General features: G+C 39.8%; 1 protein-coding gene across 1 annotated transcript in view; it reads right to left on the bottom strand.

The window, feature by feature from the left end:
* The window catches only part of SLC26A7 (solute carrier family 26 member 7), a 208157-nt gene extending 191940 nt beyond the window's left edge, over window positions 1–16217 (bottom strand). Inside the window, exon 1 of the mRNA XM_068525701.1 lies at window positions 16025–16217. Within this exon, the coding sequence (XP_068381802.1) occupies window positions 16025–16217 (193 nt within the window). The remainder of the gene's footprint in view (window positions 1–16024) is intronic.
* Window positions 16218–17517: the final 1300 nt, after the last annotated feature.

Raw genomic sequence — 17517 nt, 5'->3', positions numbered from 1 at the left:
CTGCCGGGGCAGGCGGGGCTGGGAGCTGAGGCTCGGGCTTCGGTCGGATCACAGGGAGAGGACTGGGGCTGGCGGCGTGAACACAGCCTGAAGGGGTTAGCTCACCACAGCTGGCTGGGAGGGAGTCCGGGAAAAAGTCTGCAGCTGCCGAAGAGGCAAGAGAGTTTTTCTTGCCTCTTTGTTTCGCTGCGCGCAAGGAGAGGGGATTCAGAGCGCCGCCTAAACGAACTCCAGAGAAGGGCGCGATCCGCAGCAATCAGCGTGGACCCCAGAGACGGGCGTGAGACGCTGGGGCTGCTGCTGCCGTCTCCAAAAAACCTGTGTGTGAGCACAGGTCACTCTCCACACCACCCCTCCCGGGAGCCGGTGCAGCCCGCCACTGCCAGGGTCCCGTGATCCCCGGACAAATTCCCCGGGAGAACGCACTGCGCGCCTCAGGCTGGTGCAACGTCACGCCGGCCTCTGACGCCGCAGGCTCGCCCCGCCTCCTCCGTACCCCTCCCTCCCCGCGGCCTGAGTGTGCCAGCGCCCCCGAAGCAGCTGCTCCTTTAACCCCGTTCTGTCTGGGCAGGGAATAGACGCCCTCCAGCGACCTACACGCAGAGGCGGGTCCAAATCCAAAGCTGAACCCCAGGAGCCGTGTGAACAGGGAAGAGAAGGGGAAATGTCTCCCAGCAGCCTCAGAAGCAGCGGATTAAAACTCCACAAACAACTTGATGTGCCTGCATCTGTTGAATACCGGAATAGACAACGAATCATCCCAAATTCAGGAGGTAGACTTTGGGAGCAGGATATATTAATTTTTCCCCTGGTCCTTTTTTTTGTGAGTGTATATGTATATGCTTCTGGGTGAGATTTTGTCTGTATAGCTTTGCTTTACAATAGCTTTATTTTACTTCACTATATTATAGCCTCTTTCTTTCTTTCTTTCTTTCTTTCTTTCTTTCTTTCTTTCTTTCTTTCTATTTTTTCTCCCTTTTACTCTGAGCCGTGTGGACGAAAGGCTCTTGGTGCTCCAGCCAGGCATCAGGGCCGTGCCTCTGAGGTGGGAGAGCCAACTTCAGGACACTGGTCCACAAGAGACCTCCCAGCTCCACGTAATACCAAACGGTAAAAATCTCTCAGAGATCTCCATCTCAACATCAAGACCCAGCATCACTCAATGACCAGCAAGCTACAGTGCTGAACACCCTATGCCAAACAACTAGCAAGACAGGAACACAGCCCCATCCATTAGCAGAGAGGCTGCCTAAAATCATAATAAGGCCACAGACACCCCAAAATACACCACCAGACGTGGATGTGCCCACCAGAAAGACAAGATCCAGCCTCATCCACCAGAGCTCAGGCACTAGTTCCCTACACCAGGAAGCCTACACAACCCACTGAACCAACCTTAGCCACTGGGGACAGATACCAAAAACAACGGGAACTACAAACCTGCAGTCTGTGAAAAGGAGACCCCAAACACAGTAAGATAAGCAAAATGAGATGACAGAAAAACACACAGCAGATGAAGGAGCAGGGTCAAAGCACACCAGACTTAACAAATGAAGAGGAAATAGGTAGTCTACCTGAAAAAGAATTCAGAATAATGATAGTAAGGATGATCCAAAATCTTGGCAATAGAATAGACAAAATGCAAGAAACATTTAACAAGGACGTAGAAGAACTAAACAGGAACCAAGCAATGATGAAAAACACAATAAATGAAATTAAAAATACTCTAGATGGGATCAATAGCAGAATAACTGAGGCAGAAGAAAGGATAAGTGACCTGGAAGATAAAATGGTGGAAATAACTACTACAGAGCAGGATAAAGAAAAAAGAATGAAAAGAACTAAGGACAGTCTCAGAGACTTCTGGGACAACATTAAACGCACCAACATTCGAATTATAGGGGTCCCAGAAGAAGAAGAGAAAAAGAAAGGGACTGAGAAAATATTTGAAGAGATTATAGTTGAAAACTTTCCTAATGTGGGAAAGGAAATAGTTAATCAAGTCCTGGAAGCACAGAGAGTCCCATACAGGATAAACCCAAGGAGAAACACGCCAAGACACATATTAATCAAACTGTCAAAAATTAAATATAAGGAAAACATATTAAAGGCAGCAAGGGAAAAAAAAACAAATAACACACAAGGGAATACCCATAAGGTTAACATCTGAACTTTCAGCAGAAACTCTGCAAGCCAGAAGGGAGTGGCAGGATATACTTAAAGTGATGAAGGAGGAAAACCTACAATCAAGATTACTCTACCCAGCAAGGATCTCATTCAGATTCGATGGAGAAATTAAAACCTTTACAGACAAGCAAAAGCTGAGAGAGTTCAGCACCACCAAACCAGCTTTACAACAAATGCTAAAGGAACTTCTCTAGGCAAGAAACACAAGAGAAGGAAAACACCTACAATAACAAACCCAAAACATTTAAGAAAATGGGAATAGGAACATACATATCGATAATTACCTTGAATGTAAATGGATTAAATGCTCCCACCAAAAGACACAGGCTGGCTGAATGGATACAAAAACAGGACCCATATATATGCTGTCTACAAGAGACCCACTTCAGACCTAGAGACACATAGAGACTGAAAGTGAGGGGATGGAAAAAGATATTCCATGCAAATGGAAATCAAAAGAAAGCTGGAGTAGCAATTCTCATATCAGACAAAATAGACTTTAAAATAAAGACTATTACAAGAGACAAAGAAGGACACTATATAATGATCAAGGGATCGATCCAAGAGGAAGGTATAACAATTGTAAATATGTATGCACCCAACATAGGATCACCTCAATACATAAGGCAAATACTAACAGCCATAAAAGGGGAAATCGACAGCAACACAATCATTGTAGGGGACTTTAACACCCCACTTTCACCAATGGACAGATCATCCAAAATGAAAATAAATAAGGAAACACAAGCTTTAAATGATACATGAAACATGATGGACTTAATTGATATTTATAAGACATTCTACCCCAAAACAACAGAATACACATTTTTCTCAAGTGCTCCTGGAACATTCTCCAGGATAGATCATATCTTGGGTCATAAATCAAGCCTTGGTAAATTTAAGAAAATTGAAATCATATCAAGTATCTTTTCCGACCACAACGCTATGAGACTAGATATCAATTACAGGAAAAGATCTGTAAAAAATACAAACACATGGAGGCTACACAATACACTACTTAATAACGAAGTGATTACTGAAGAAATCAAAGGGGAAATCAAAAAATACCTAGAAACAAATGACAATGGAGATACGACGACCCAAAACCTATGGGACACAGCAAAAGCAGTGCTAAGAGGGAAGTTTATAGCAATACAAGCCTACCTCAAGAAACAGGAAACATCTCGAATAAACAAGCTAACCTTGCACCTGAAGCAATTAGAGAAAGAAGAACAAAAAAACCCCAAAACCAGCAGAAGGAAAGAAATTATAAAGATCAGGTCAGAAATAAATGAAAAAGAAATGAAGGAAACAATAGCAAAAATCAATGAAACTAAAAGCTGGTTCTTTGAGAAGATAAACAAAATTGATAAATCATTAGCCAGACTCATCAAGAGAAAAAGGGAGAAGACTCAGATCAATAGAATTAGAAATGAAAAAGGAGAAGTAACCACTGACACTGCAGAAATACAAAAGATCATGAGAGATTACTACAAGCAACTCTATGCCAATAAAATGGACAACCTGGAAGAAATGGACAGATTCTTAGAAATGCACAAACTGCCGAGACTGAACCAGTAAGAAATAGAAAATATGAACAGACCAATCACAAGCACTGAAATTGAAACTGTGATTAAAAACCTTCCAACAAACAAAAGCCTAGGACCAGATGGCTTCACAGGTGAATTCTATCAAACATTTAGAGACGAGCTAACACCTATCCTTCTCAAACTCTTCCAAAATATTGCAGAGGGAGGAACACTCCCAAACTCATTCTATGAGGCCACCATCACCCTGATACCAAAACCAGACAAAGATGTCACAAAGAAAGAAAACTACAGGCCAATATCACTGATGAACATAGATGCAAAAATCCTCAACAAAATACTAGCAAATAGAATCCAACAGCACATTAAAAGGATCATACACCATGATCAAGTGGGGTTTATTCCAGGAATGCAAGGATTCTTCAATATATGCAAATCAATCAACGTGATATATCATATTAACAAATTGAAGGAGAAAAACCATATGATCATCTCAATAGATGCAGAGAAAGCTTTTGACAAAATTCAACACCCATTTATGATAAAAGCCCTGCAGAAAGTAGGCATAGAGGGAACTTTCCTTAACATAATAAAGGCCATATATGACAAACCCACAGCCAACATTGTCCTCAACGGTGAAAAACTGAAACCATTTCCACTAAGATCAGGAACAAGACAAGGTTGCCCACTCTCACCACTATTATTCAACATAGTTTTGGAAGTGTTAGCCACAGCAATCAGAGAAGAAAAAGAAATAAAAGGAATCCAAATCGGAAAAGAAGAAGTAAAGCTGTCACTGTTTGCAGATGACATGATACTATAAATAGAGAATCCTAAAGATGCTACCAGAAAACTCCTAGAGCTAATCAATGAATTTGGTAAAGTAGCATGATACAAAATTAAGGCACAGAAAGCTCTTGCATTCCTATACACTAATGATGAAAAATCAGAAGATGAAATTAAGAAACCACTCCCGTTTACCATTGCAACAAAAAGAATAAAATATCTTGGAATAAACCTACCCAAGGAGACAAAAGACCTGTATGCAGAAAATTATAGGACACTGATGAAAGAAATTAAAGATGATACAAATAGATGGCGAGATATACCATGTTCTTGGATTGGAAGAATCAACATTGTGAAAATGACTCTACTACCCAAAGTAATCTACAGATTCAATGCAATCCCTATCAAAATACCAGTGGCAGTTTTCACAGAACTAGAACAAAAAATTTCACAATTTGTATGGAAACACAAAAGACCCCGAATAGCCAAAGCAATCTTGAGAAAGAAAAATGGAGCTGGAGGAATCAGGCTCCCTGACTTCAGACTATACTACAAAGCTACAGTAATCAAGACAGTTTGGTACTGGCACAAAATCAGAAATATAGATCAATGGAACAGGATAGAAAGCCCAGAGATAAACCCACGCACATATGGTCACCTTATCTTTGATAAAGGAGGCAAGCATATACAGTGTAGAAAAGACAGCCTCTTTAATAAGTGGTGCTGGGAAAATTGGACAGGTACCTGTAAAAGTATGAAATTAGAACACTCCCTGACACCATACACAAAAATAAACTCAAAATGGATTAAAAACCTAAGTGTAAGTCCAGACACTATCAAACTCTTAGAGGAAAACATAGGCAGAACACTCTATGAAATAAATCACCGCAAGATCCCTTTTGACCCACCTCCTAGAGAAATGGAAATAGAAACAAAAATAAACAAATGGGACCTAATGAAACTTAAAAGCTTTTGCACAGCAAAGGAAACCATAAACAAGACAAAAAGACAACCCTCAGAATGGGAGAAAATATTTGCAACTGAAGCAACTGACAAAGGATTAATCTCCAAGATTTACAAGCAGCTCATGCAGCTCAATAACAAAAAAACCAACAACCCAATCCAAAAATGGGCAGAAGACCTAAATAGACATTTCTCCAAAGAAGATATACAGATGGCCTACAGACACATGAAAGAATGCTCAACATCATTAATCATTAGAGAAATGCAAATCAAAACTACAATGAGATATCATCTCACACCGGTCAGAATGGCCATCATCAAAAAATCTAGAAACAATAAATGCTGGAGAGGGTGTGGAGGAAAGGGAACACTCTTGCACTGTTGGTGGGAATGTAAATTGATACAGCCACTATGGAGAACAGTATGGAGGTTACTTAAAAAACTAAAAATAGAACTACCATCGACCCAGCAATCCCACTACTGGGCATATACCCTGAGAAAACCATAATTCAAAACGAGTCATGTACCATAATGTTCATTGCAGCTCTATTTACAATAGCCAGGACATGGAAGCAACCTAAATGTCCATCGACAGATGAATGGATAAAGAAGATGTGGCACATATATACAATGGAATATTACTCAGGCATAAAAAGAAATGAAATGGAGGTATTTGTAGTGAGGTGGATGGAGTTAGAGTCTGTCATACAGAGTGAAGTAAGTCAGAAAGAGAAAAACAAATATAGTATGCTAACACATATATATGGAATCTAAGGGGAAAAAAAAGTCATGAAGAACATAGTGGCAAGATGGGAATAAAGACACAGACCTACTAGAGAATGGGCTTGAAGATATGGGGAGGGGGAGGGGTAAGATGTGGCAGGGTGAGAGAGTGGCATGGACATATATACACTACCAAATGTAAAATAGATAGCTAGTGGGAAGCAGCCGCATAGCACAGGGAGATCAGCTCGGTGCTTTGTGACCACCTAGAGGGGTGGGATAGGGAGGGTGGGAGGGAGATGCAAGAGGGAAGATATATGGGAACATATGTATATGTATAACTGATTCACTTTGTTATAAAGCAGAAACTAACACACCATTGTAAAGCAATTATACTCCAATAAAGATGTTTAAAAAATAAAAAAACAAAGATACCCACTGTATAACTTAATTTTTTTGTGTAGTTTGAAAATAGATAATAGAGGGGCAAAATTATAAATGAGAAGACATTCTAACTGGCAAGAAATGAATAATGGTGACTTTTTTTTTTAACATCTTTATTGGAGTATAATTGCTTTACAATGGTGTGTTAGTTTCTGCTTTATAACAAAGTGAATCAGTTATACATATACATATGTTCCCATATCTCTTCTCTCTTGCGTCTCCTTTCCTCCCACCCTCCCTATCCCACCCCTCTAGGTGGTCACAAACCATCGAGCTGATCTCCCTGTGCTATGCGGCTGTTTCCCACTAGCTATCTATTTTACGTTTGGTAGTGTATATATGTCCATGCCACTCTCTCACTTTGTCACAGCTTACCCTTCCCCCTCCCCATATCCTCAAGTCCATTCTCTAATGGTGACTTTTTATTAAGATAGGAGCACGGACTCAAGAGTTAGAAAGACACACATTTAAATACTTCCCATGCTTTATAGAAATTGTATTACCTTGCAATACAAGCAAACTAATCAGCTTTCCTTCATCTGTAAAATATAAATAATATCAAACTCTTGGGTTATTATGAAGATTCAATGATATAGCACGCAGTGAATGTTTAGCACAGTTTGTGGCACATTTTAAGCATTTAACAAATGTAATATATACTATTACCAGGGAGGTTGCCACAAGGACAATGGGCATTCAGATACATTAGAGAGACATTAAGAGGAAAGAATTTATAGAACTTGAATAATTGAATATGGCTGAAGGGGGAAAAGGCAGTAAAGATCCCGACTAGACTTCTGGCATAGACAACTGAATAGATGGGGGTGACTTTCAGCATAATAAAGAATAGAGTATAAGGACTATTTTCCCCTTTTATTGCTCCCTAGCTTTTAGTAAACTCTCATACAGACATTTTATCCTGTGTCACCTCTGCCACATGGTAAAAGCTATTGTTCGTTGATGCTCAGGCCAGTATTAAAGCACATCTCTCCTTCCTCCCACAACCTAAGCTAGTGTAGCAGGGGGTATGAGAGGCTCTCAAGGGAAAGAACAGGAGCTCTGGTATAGGTACTTCTTCCCACTGGCACAGCCCTCTTCCCCTCTCAACCAGAATCTCTGGGTTTTATTTTATCAAGGAAGGTGACATGTCATCATGTGATGGGGCAGCCTGAGGGGCTGTTGTGCAGTGTGCTACTCAGTGTCATTCCCAGTCCCACTCAGGTTATGTCTGTTATACACAAAGCAAACTGGAGGACAGAAATCAGTGAGGTATGAAAGATGGAGCCCAGCAGATTTACATTTCAATCCCTCTTAGCAGTACTAGAATTGAGGGCAAGTCACCCAATGTTCTCAACCTCAAACTCCTCTTCTCATGAAAAGGAGTATAAATATAAAGTATGAAATATCTATCTTGCTGGGTTTTATAAAATTAGAGACAATTTCTGTAACACATTTAAATTGTAATAACCCTCAAATGTGTAGTTAAGGTGCTTAGAAGTAACCCAACTTAAACCTAATTAACAACAACCAAAAAAGTGTTTGCACATGCAAGTGAAAAGTCAGAAGTGTACTAGCTATCATCAGTACTCAGTTTCTCTCTGCTATGCCCTTTGCTGGGTGGCTTCATTTTCAGGCTTTGGAGGCCCAGGGAAGTTGTAGAGGCACATCATCCTTACTGTTAGTAGTCTCAGCACAAAAGAAGATGTCTTTTCCTTTCTTCCTGAAAGGTTCCACACATGTCCTAGGATCCAGAGTGATTGGAACTTTCAGGTCATTTGTATTGCCATCACCATTTTAAAATAAGAAATGACTGGTTTGTTGTGTTGTAAACCCCCTTGTGCCTAGGGGGGAAATTGTCACCATTGAACCAATCACTGGCCAGGTGTATGGAATTGTTCTAATTATCAAGACGAGCCACAAGTCTTCACCTGGACCAACAACTGTCTGGATGCAGCTCTCAACACTGATGCACATTAGAATCTGGGACAATTTAAAAAAGAAGAAACACAATGCCTCCATGTCTGGGAACTACTCCCAGGAAAGCTGATTTAATTGTTTGTCACGCAGCCCAGGTACCAATGTTCTTTTAGGCCCCAAGGTGGTTCCAGTGGGCCCCAAATTTGAGAATCCTGGTTGAGGGAGACTTATTTTACTGACCATCCTAGAGCCAAAATTAGAATCTCACCTGAACCATGTATACCAAAAATGGAAGAGGGGTTGTTCCTCAAAACAAATCCAAGGCATAATTACTAAAAGAAGCAAGGATGGATCCTAGCTGGCAAAAACAGAAGTCTATTACTATATACGTCACACACCTTATCTTCACAGCCACTACACATCTGTTTGCTGAAAACCTTCCCAAGTTTTCAACCCTCTAAAATGGAAGGTCATGGTTCTTCCATGTGAACAGGTCTAAATATTATAGGGAGTATTATTCTAAGTGCAGAAATATATAAATAGCCTTTTAATATACAAATCACCATTAATTTACATTTAAGAAAAAAAGGAAATCAGAAGTGCTGAATGAAGCCTAGAGCTATGGGTAAGAGCATGTGTCATGGGATGAGGGGAAGTGGAGAAGTGAAAAGCCAGCAGAGTGTTCCTAGCTCCTGGGTACATTTTTATGGAGGTCAGGGAAAGTATAATTTAGATTTATTTAGCAATATCTGGCTGTCATTGTTCCTGGAGAAAAGTTACTAGATATAATAAATCATTATAATCTCTCTACATTATAATCTACATGTTTATAGTGATTAAGGGGGTTAGGTTAGAGATATGTAGCTAATGATAGGATTCTTAACCCTCAGGGCTGAGACCATGGAGGGAAAAATTCTCAGATAAGCCTTTAATTTTCAAAGTGCAGTATGCTTCAGGAATTTCCACTTATCGTTCCACGTGTCACTAAGCTGCCCTCAGGAGTGCAATGAAGCTCAGCTTCCACATATTTTGGTGCCAGTAATGCCACAAGTTTTACATAATTATAAGGAACATACACCCTTTGTCTATGGCTCAGAACACTGTGGTTTGAACATCAGGCAACCCTATGGCAGCATAAAATTTTCATGGTTTGGCAACAAAAATTCTAGGTGATCCCTTGGAATGCAAGTCAAAACATTCTCATATTCCTCCTCAGTGTATTAGGTACTTATATGGCAAGTCATGCATTTTAGGTCTCCACCCTGTCTCAATGCTTGAGTTTTTCAGATTGGAAAAAAAAAGAAAATATTTCCTGCAAGTGGTCATGCAGGGTAGAATGTGAACTAAATACTCTAGAGTCATACTGCTTAACTTGCCAACCATGTTAGTGACAAGTTTAAGTCAATGACATTCTCTAGAATGTTTTTTCACCTTAAAACTACATTCTGTAGTGAGGTCCTACAAGATGTCAGTTAAAGAACATTGTGGTAGATGCCAGTTATAATGGTTTTCACCTGATGTTAGTACTGAGAGATCCCAAATGTTTTTAATATTTAAAAAAAACACAAATCATTTCTAAGAAATATTTGAACATGGTGAAAGAATGACCTAAAATTCCTTTTCTTTTTTTCTTTGAAATGAGCACACATACACTTATATTTATGTACTTTGGGGAGTAAATATCTACTTTGGGGACTCCTTTAGAAGTCTGGTATAGCCTATGAACCCCTTCCTAGAATACTTTCTTAAAATAAGTAACAGAAAATACATAGAATTATAAAGACATGAAGTATTCACGCTCTCCCTGGCCGGGCCTAAGCCACGCCAGACTAGGGACAGACGTTCCTGCCCCTCGCCTCCCCTCCCCCCAGCCCTGTCGAGGGGTGTGTGGAAGGCAGGGGTGCGGCCTCCGGCCCTGACCCTCAGTCTCCCGCCCACTGACTCACAGCCTCGGGGGAGCTGTGGTCCTCTGACGCAGCAGACACTCTCGCTTTGCCTCCTTGGAGTGTGCCTCGCCAGTGGTTCTCCCCGAGGTTGGGGGGGGTGGTCCCGGGGGGGGGGGTCCCGCCCTGCGCTGCGCTGCGTGCCCCCGCCCTGCGCTGCGCTGCGCGCCCCTGTCGGTGCCTGAGGGTGCCTCTCCGGGCCCTCTGTGGTGCCCCTGGAGCGCTCCAGGTCATCCCTCATGTGCCTGAGGCCGAGCGGTGGTGTCATTTCCCTTTCCCAGCGTGCTCCTCTCGTCCCCGCCACGGTGGTGTGTCCCGTGAACAGCTCTCTTGGGGGGTTCCAGACGGTAAGAGAGGCGTGCCTGTCCCCCCCTTCGGTTGAGCTAGGTGTCACCTCGTCGTGGTCGTCCTCTTGCGGTGTGCCCTGGGGAGACTGACTTAGGCCGGGCGAATGCCACGTGTGCCCCTTTGTGGGGGTCGCAGGCGGGCGTGGGGGTGATAGCGGTGGGCCAGGGCCTGCGAGAGGGGTGCTGTCACGTTTCTCGGGCATGCTCCCCCCCCCTTCAAGAGCCCGCTAGACGAGCCTGAGAGCAGCACAGGTCGTTCCCCAGCCCTGACAGTGAACACTCCTGTGGGCCGTGTGCTTACCCATACTGCAGAAGCCCCCGTCCTCTGCCCAGTAAAGGACTGGCGGCTCGTGGAGCGCCTCCGTGGGCCCGAAGGGAAGACGATGGGTGGGGGACGACGCGCCCTCGGTGAGAAAGCCTTCTCTAGCTATCCGAGAGGGAGCCTTGGGGTACCAGACCCCCCAGCTGCTGCCCCTCCCAAGCGCAGTGGCCACTGTGGCGAGTGCCAGAGCACATGGACAGAACCCCTTGCCTTCCCCAGATGGGTGCGCTGGCCTGCAGTGGGGCCCAGCACCTGCTCTTTGAAAAAGAAAAAAAGAAAAAAAAAAAAAAAATAGAAAGAAAAAAATTAAAAACAAAAGAAAAACAAAAAAGGAAATGAAGTATATTAGAATATATTAATGCAAGTTCACAGACCTGAAAGTTGTGCAGATTTAAGTTAAGAGCCTAGTCTTAGGTATTCTCTCTTAAAGGTTTTATTCAAGAATGAGTTCAAGGCATTTCAACAAAACATGTTAGAAAATGTCTTGGCAGGGGATACAAATTCAGACACTCATAGGGATAGGCAGATAATAGGGATACTAGGAGGAAGGGTGGTAGCAGATGTGTGAATGGTGGGAACTGTAGCAAAATACAAAGCACATGCCCTGTCCACAGGGGGAGCCAGCAGGTTTTTACCACATGGGAACATTGGCCCCTTATGGCCAGGTATTTCCCTTTTTCAAGAGAAGCCAGGCACCTAGATTTTCATATGAACTATACAGAAGGGTTAATGTTGGTTGGAGGAAAAATTAAACACTGGGACGAAGGAAACACAGACAAATCTTTTACCAGATTTGTCTGGTGGGTTATAAGTTTATAAATTCAGGAAAGTAAGGGGAATTGGAAGAAATTAATTACTCACATTTTTATGTATTTTTTACTATCGATATCTTTATTACATTTATTTTGAAAACATAAGAATTAATTTAAATTTTATTTCCTTCCTAGAGTGGCAGCATGTTACCGTAGAACAATCAGAGGCTTCAGGAGCTAAATTGTTTATTTAATGATATCGAGAAACATTTACTGAAAACCTATGTTACTGAAAACCTATGTCGATGCACCAGGTACAAGTCGGCAAAAATATAAAGATTAAGACATTCTTTCCAAAGCTTACCCACCAGTGCATAAAGAGTTGTACCAAAAGATTACAATACAATCTGTTAAGGCCTATTATAGAGATATGTAAAAAGTACAAAGGGAGTAGGAGGTAAGAAAACATACATCTTTCCTAGGAGATTGGGAGGGATTCTCAGAGGAATGATCTCTTTGAGTAGAACTTTGCATTAAGGGGTCCAGATTATTAATGATCTAATAGATTATTCTGAAGAATCGGGCTTTTATCCTAGAGAAAACAGAGGGTCACTGAAGAATTCTGAACGGGGAATTGATGTTTAGATTTTTATGATCATTCCAGCTACAGTATGGAATGGCCTACAGGAGGAGATAGAGTAGAGAATGAAGACCCACAAGATGATGATTTCAATAGGTCAGTGAACTAGGGCAGTAGCCGGGAACATGAAGTAAGACTATTAGTTTGGAAAGATATTTAGGGAATAGAAACAACAGAACCTGGTGGTTGATTGTACACTAGATGGTAGAGTAGCAAAAGAGAGGGAAGAGTTGTGAATGACTTGAGACTCTGTGAGAGTCTGGTACAAAGGTGAGAACATAGTCCCTGGAGTCAGACCACTTGGGTTAAAATCCTATCTCTTCTAACTCATTTACTGTGTGACTTTAAGCAAGTTATTTATTCTCTGTAAGCCTCAGTTTTGTATATATGTCAAGTGTTCTTTTGTGTCTAAAAATTACTGTTATTATTATTTATTATTATAATTCCGGTTAGGATGGTGGTATCATTCAGTTTGTTTCTTTTAGAAGACTAGCATTGCATTTGAAGTGCTTTTAGGAGATTCTAGGTTTGTATAGTTGAATACGTGGATCTCGGGTTGAGAAGAAAGTTTCAGTAGTACAGTGAAGGTGGTTAGAGCCTCTGATGCAGATAAAATAGCCTAAGACATTTTCAGAGAAGAAGGCCCAGGGTTTGAGTCTCCAGGACACTAATGTTTAATGGGTAGATAGAGTAGGAAGCAAAATCTGCAAAGGCTCATAATAAGAGAAGGCCAGAGAGGTAGCAGAATGTAAACAGAAGAGCAGTGTCTAAAGCGCAAGAGAAGAAATGGTTTTAGAAAGGCTATAGTCAACACAGAAAATACTACAGAGGAATCAATTATGATGATGACTGACAAGTGTCTATATTTAACAACTAGGAAATCTTTAATAAAATAATTTAAAATGGCTCCTTGGTATTTGACATATAGAAAAGGCTCAAATGTTAGTTTCCTTTAACCTTAATTTTAAATGCATTTCTAGAGAAAGAAGAATTAAAAACAACTACTGGATTGAATTATATAATTTTTTGTATTTGTAGGTTAAAAAACATTGAATTCAACAATTTCATGTAATTCAACTATGTTGAATAACTGAAAAGCTGCTTCAAAGACTGGTAGAGTAAAATCAGATCTTTGTTTCTATTGTTTGCATTATGATGCAAGAGCAAAAATTACCCCTTTTTTCTTCTAATTTTTCCTAAATAAATGGAGTTGATAATGATTGCCAATACTCTATTCATATGAATAGCAGGTAATGATATCTAAGTGCCTTCCTTACTCCATGTTCTACTGTAGTTATTTCCCTTGTCACTCTGCCTTTGAGTCTAAAAACTACAGGGGTGAAACCTAAATGCAAAGGTAATTTAAAGGAAAGGATATTCGCACCTTTCCAAAGAAATGCCTTCTATTACTAATAACATTGGTATTATGAAAAAAGTCTAGTTATTTTGGCAGTGTAGAGTATAAAGCATAAAATGTTGAGTGTTAGCTTTGGAATCAAGTTCTGACTCTACCACTTATCAGGCATGAGGTCCAGGGAAAATTATTTACTTGTCTAAGCTTCCACTTTCTCATATGGAAAATGGAGGACTGCTATCATTTGGGATTTTGTTGTGATAGGGTAAGATGATAATGTATATAAGGGATTTACAGCAATGCCCCTTACAACAAATGGTAGCTTATGATATTTACCCATAGTGGGTAAGCATGAGAAAGTTTGAGAGAATTGTTTTTAAAGTACTTTTAGAAGGATTAGTCTGTCCATACACCAACAAAAACCTTTAAGTTCTTTCTAGCAGTGTAGCCTTCCTTGCCCAATCCCTGGGAGCCTTCCAAGAGAACCAAGAGCCAGATCCATAACTTTCAAGACACAAGGGCTGAGTAAGCTTTGTGCTTCTCATCAGTCGGAGGCTGGCCAACATATTTCTTCATAACCAGTGAAATGCATGACTCATAAAACAAAACCCCTCAATATTTATATCCAAAGAAAAGCCATACAATTAACTACCAAAGACACATAAATGATAATGCTAATGATGTATCACAGGTATCTTTATCATATCCCCAAATTTTCTTATTAACCTGATATTTAACAAAGATGAAAAAAATTTAGCTTTAGAAATATATTTTTCTTTCACTTTACAATAAATTAAAGCAAAATAAATTTATAAAATATACTGAAACTGTCTGGTGAAAAAGTCCTCGTAAGCTCATCACCTTAGTTTCAAAGTCCATGGTAGTGTCTCATTTCGAATTTAAAATTCAATAAATACAATCCTAAAAAATGCCTTAACCTGCTATTTACTTTGCATTTTTATGAAAGACTACTATGCTTTGCTTTTGGCAAAATGGTCATTAAACATATAATAGAAGACTATTCAGGGAAATGGAATCCCAGAAAGTACGATAGTATTATGGATCTTAAAGTAAAGCCGCCAGTGCATATGTTCCTAATCATACTGAAAACAGAAACACATAAACCAGTTTGTTCCAGCTACAGAATAATTCAATTAGAAAAGTGCTTATAATTTAACGGTATGAATAATAGTTCAAGCCAGGGAGGTAGTAAAACTGCAAAAAAAAATATAAATCTACAGAGTCTGTGCCAAGGAACATTTTACAAATTCTCAAGGCTGAAAAAATCAGTTCCTTTTCTTGCTACAGGTAGAAAATTATTACCTGAATTAATTTTTAAGAATACAATGAATATACCTTTCAGGAAAATACACACACAAAAAAACAGATACATGCTCATACACTGTATGCACATTAGTTACCTAAGAGCTTTCACCAAGAGAAACACCTATCTAAATCCAGAATATCATTTATAATCTGCTTTGGGAAAGTTAAAATCAGACTTCTCACCAGTTTAAATTTCGTATTGAGAAACAAACAGTATGTAATGTGATACAGAATTAAATCAGCATGTGAAAACGTAAGCTCTAAGGACACACAGGATTCTCTCTGCAAATAATGATCTTGGCAAAGAGCCTCCTTTATGTACAGAAAGGTCTACTTCTTGCTTATAGCAACTCTCAAGACTACAAAGGTAATTGCATGTTGCTAATTAGGTTTACAAGTGACTTGTTCAAGCCAGGAGATATTTTATAGCTTGATTCAGCTTAAGTAGGAAGCTGTATCAGCAAGGTGAAACTATAAAAACTCATTCTCCCACGATTACTGAAATTATTGATCTTTACTCATATAGTATGAATTTTAACATTGCAAATATATAATGCCATTAAAAAATTGGTTCGATGCTTATTAGGTATCAAAAAATAGCAAAAACAAAAGACAACTAGGAAAACATTTGTATACAGATATTCAATGTGTTTATTCCCCCAAAGTTAATTAAAATACATTTCATTAGTAGATCTTAGGTCACAATACTCTTCCAAGAGAGCAAAGTGATATCTATTCTGCATAAGACAGGAAAATCAAATGCAGTACGTTACCTTGTGTCACCTGTTGAACTGCCAGCATTATCCCAGACACAGCGTCTGGAAGCAAATTTTCTTTCAGATTGTAATGTGCTGCCCATTCCAAAATAGGTAGCCGCCTTCTACACCACTGTTTAAAGTCTTCACAATGGGGCATATGCATCTTGCTCCAGAGCACACTTTTCTTTTTTCTCTTTGCCTCTGTCATTTTCAGATTACCTCTTGTAGAAGTAAACTTCTTTAAACAAGAAAAAAATCGTTGCAGAACACCTCCTTTCAATGCCAGGCTCCAACTCGTCTGTGGTTTACAATGTCAAAGCAATCCAGAAAATAAATCAATAAAAGAAAGAGGGAGAGAGACAGCACTTAAATATATGCAGCCAGGCTGTATGTGTTATTATGGTACAGCTAATTATGCTAGATGAAAGATACAGATTAAAACCTTGAATTCTTATTTGAATGAGATGGAGAAATGGTCCCTGTTAGTATAATATTTTTCTCATCTTGGAAAAGTAATGGATTCAGTGTTAAGTTGGTGTAGAGTTCTCTTGCCAGTAATTCCCCTTATATTCACTGTAGTCTTATGTTTTGGCTTAAATCCCAGCAGCTAATGAGGTAGTTCTGGGCATGTGTTGGAAGTGGGCTGGGTTATGCTAATGAACCCAGGAAGCATTTAGCTATTCCCGTCTCTCCCTACAAGCTATGCAAAACCATAAAATTGCCAGAGAGGTTTGCCATGCAAAATGTATTCAGAGAATCTAGATTTACTTCTTTGGGGAGTGTATATTTTCAATATATCAAACAACTGCCAGTTCTAAAACATTCAGAAACGTAAGAGGCATTGCTAAATGTCCTTATTTTTTTTTGCCTGGGAGACGAGATTTTCATTCATACAGAAACATTCAGACAGCCACTGCCCAGTCTGGGAACAGAATAGCCAGTTCTCATAAACAAACTGAAATTTCATTTCATGGGCTAAGAAAATAAGCATACAATGAACAATTACTTGTGGCAACAGTTCTTTCCTGTCTCTGAATTGTTCATCCAGTTTCCTCTATTTTTCCAATTATATAATTCTCACACTCGTGCTCTTGTAACTGAAATTTCTGAGGAATGACATATGGTTCATACTACTGTTTGAAATGTCCCCAATATTTTTTATGATTCTGGCCTATTTTCACAAGACTTTTGGGGGGTTTCTCTATTTTAAAAAAGATGTTACATTTTATAATGGAACAGTCAGGCTGTCAAAGACCTTTATTTTATGATTGTAAGGCCCAGCCCCCAGAATAAAAAGCCTACATTTATGAGCTGTGCCATTCGAATTAAACCAAAAAGCCAATATATTAACTAAAATTGTGAAGCTAAGAAAAAGAACACCATGTATAAAGTTTGCTGGAGCCCTTTTAATGCCTATTTGTCCAGAGAGTAGAGATCTGTTTTCTGGAAGTCTTTAGAATAACGAAGTACTTGGACACCTTGGCTACCTCCAAGGTTTCCTGCTATAA

Source organism: Eschrichtius robustus, chromosome 17 (genome assembly GCF_028021215.1).
Source record: "Eschrichtius robustus isolate mEscRob2 chromosome 17, mEscRob2.pri, whole genome shotgun sequence".
In the NCBI taxonomy this organism is placed as follows: Eukaryota; Metazoa; Chordata; class Mammalia; order Artiodactyla; family Eschrichtiidae; genus Eschrichtius; species Eschrichtius robustus.
The sequence above is the reverse complement of the archived record's forward strand: the minus strand, read 5'-3'. Positions and strand labels throughout refer to the sequence as shown.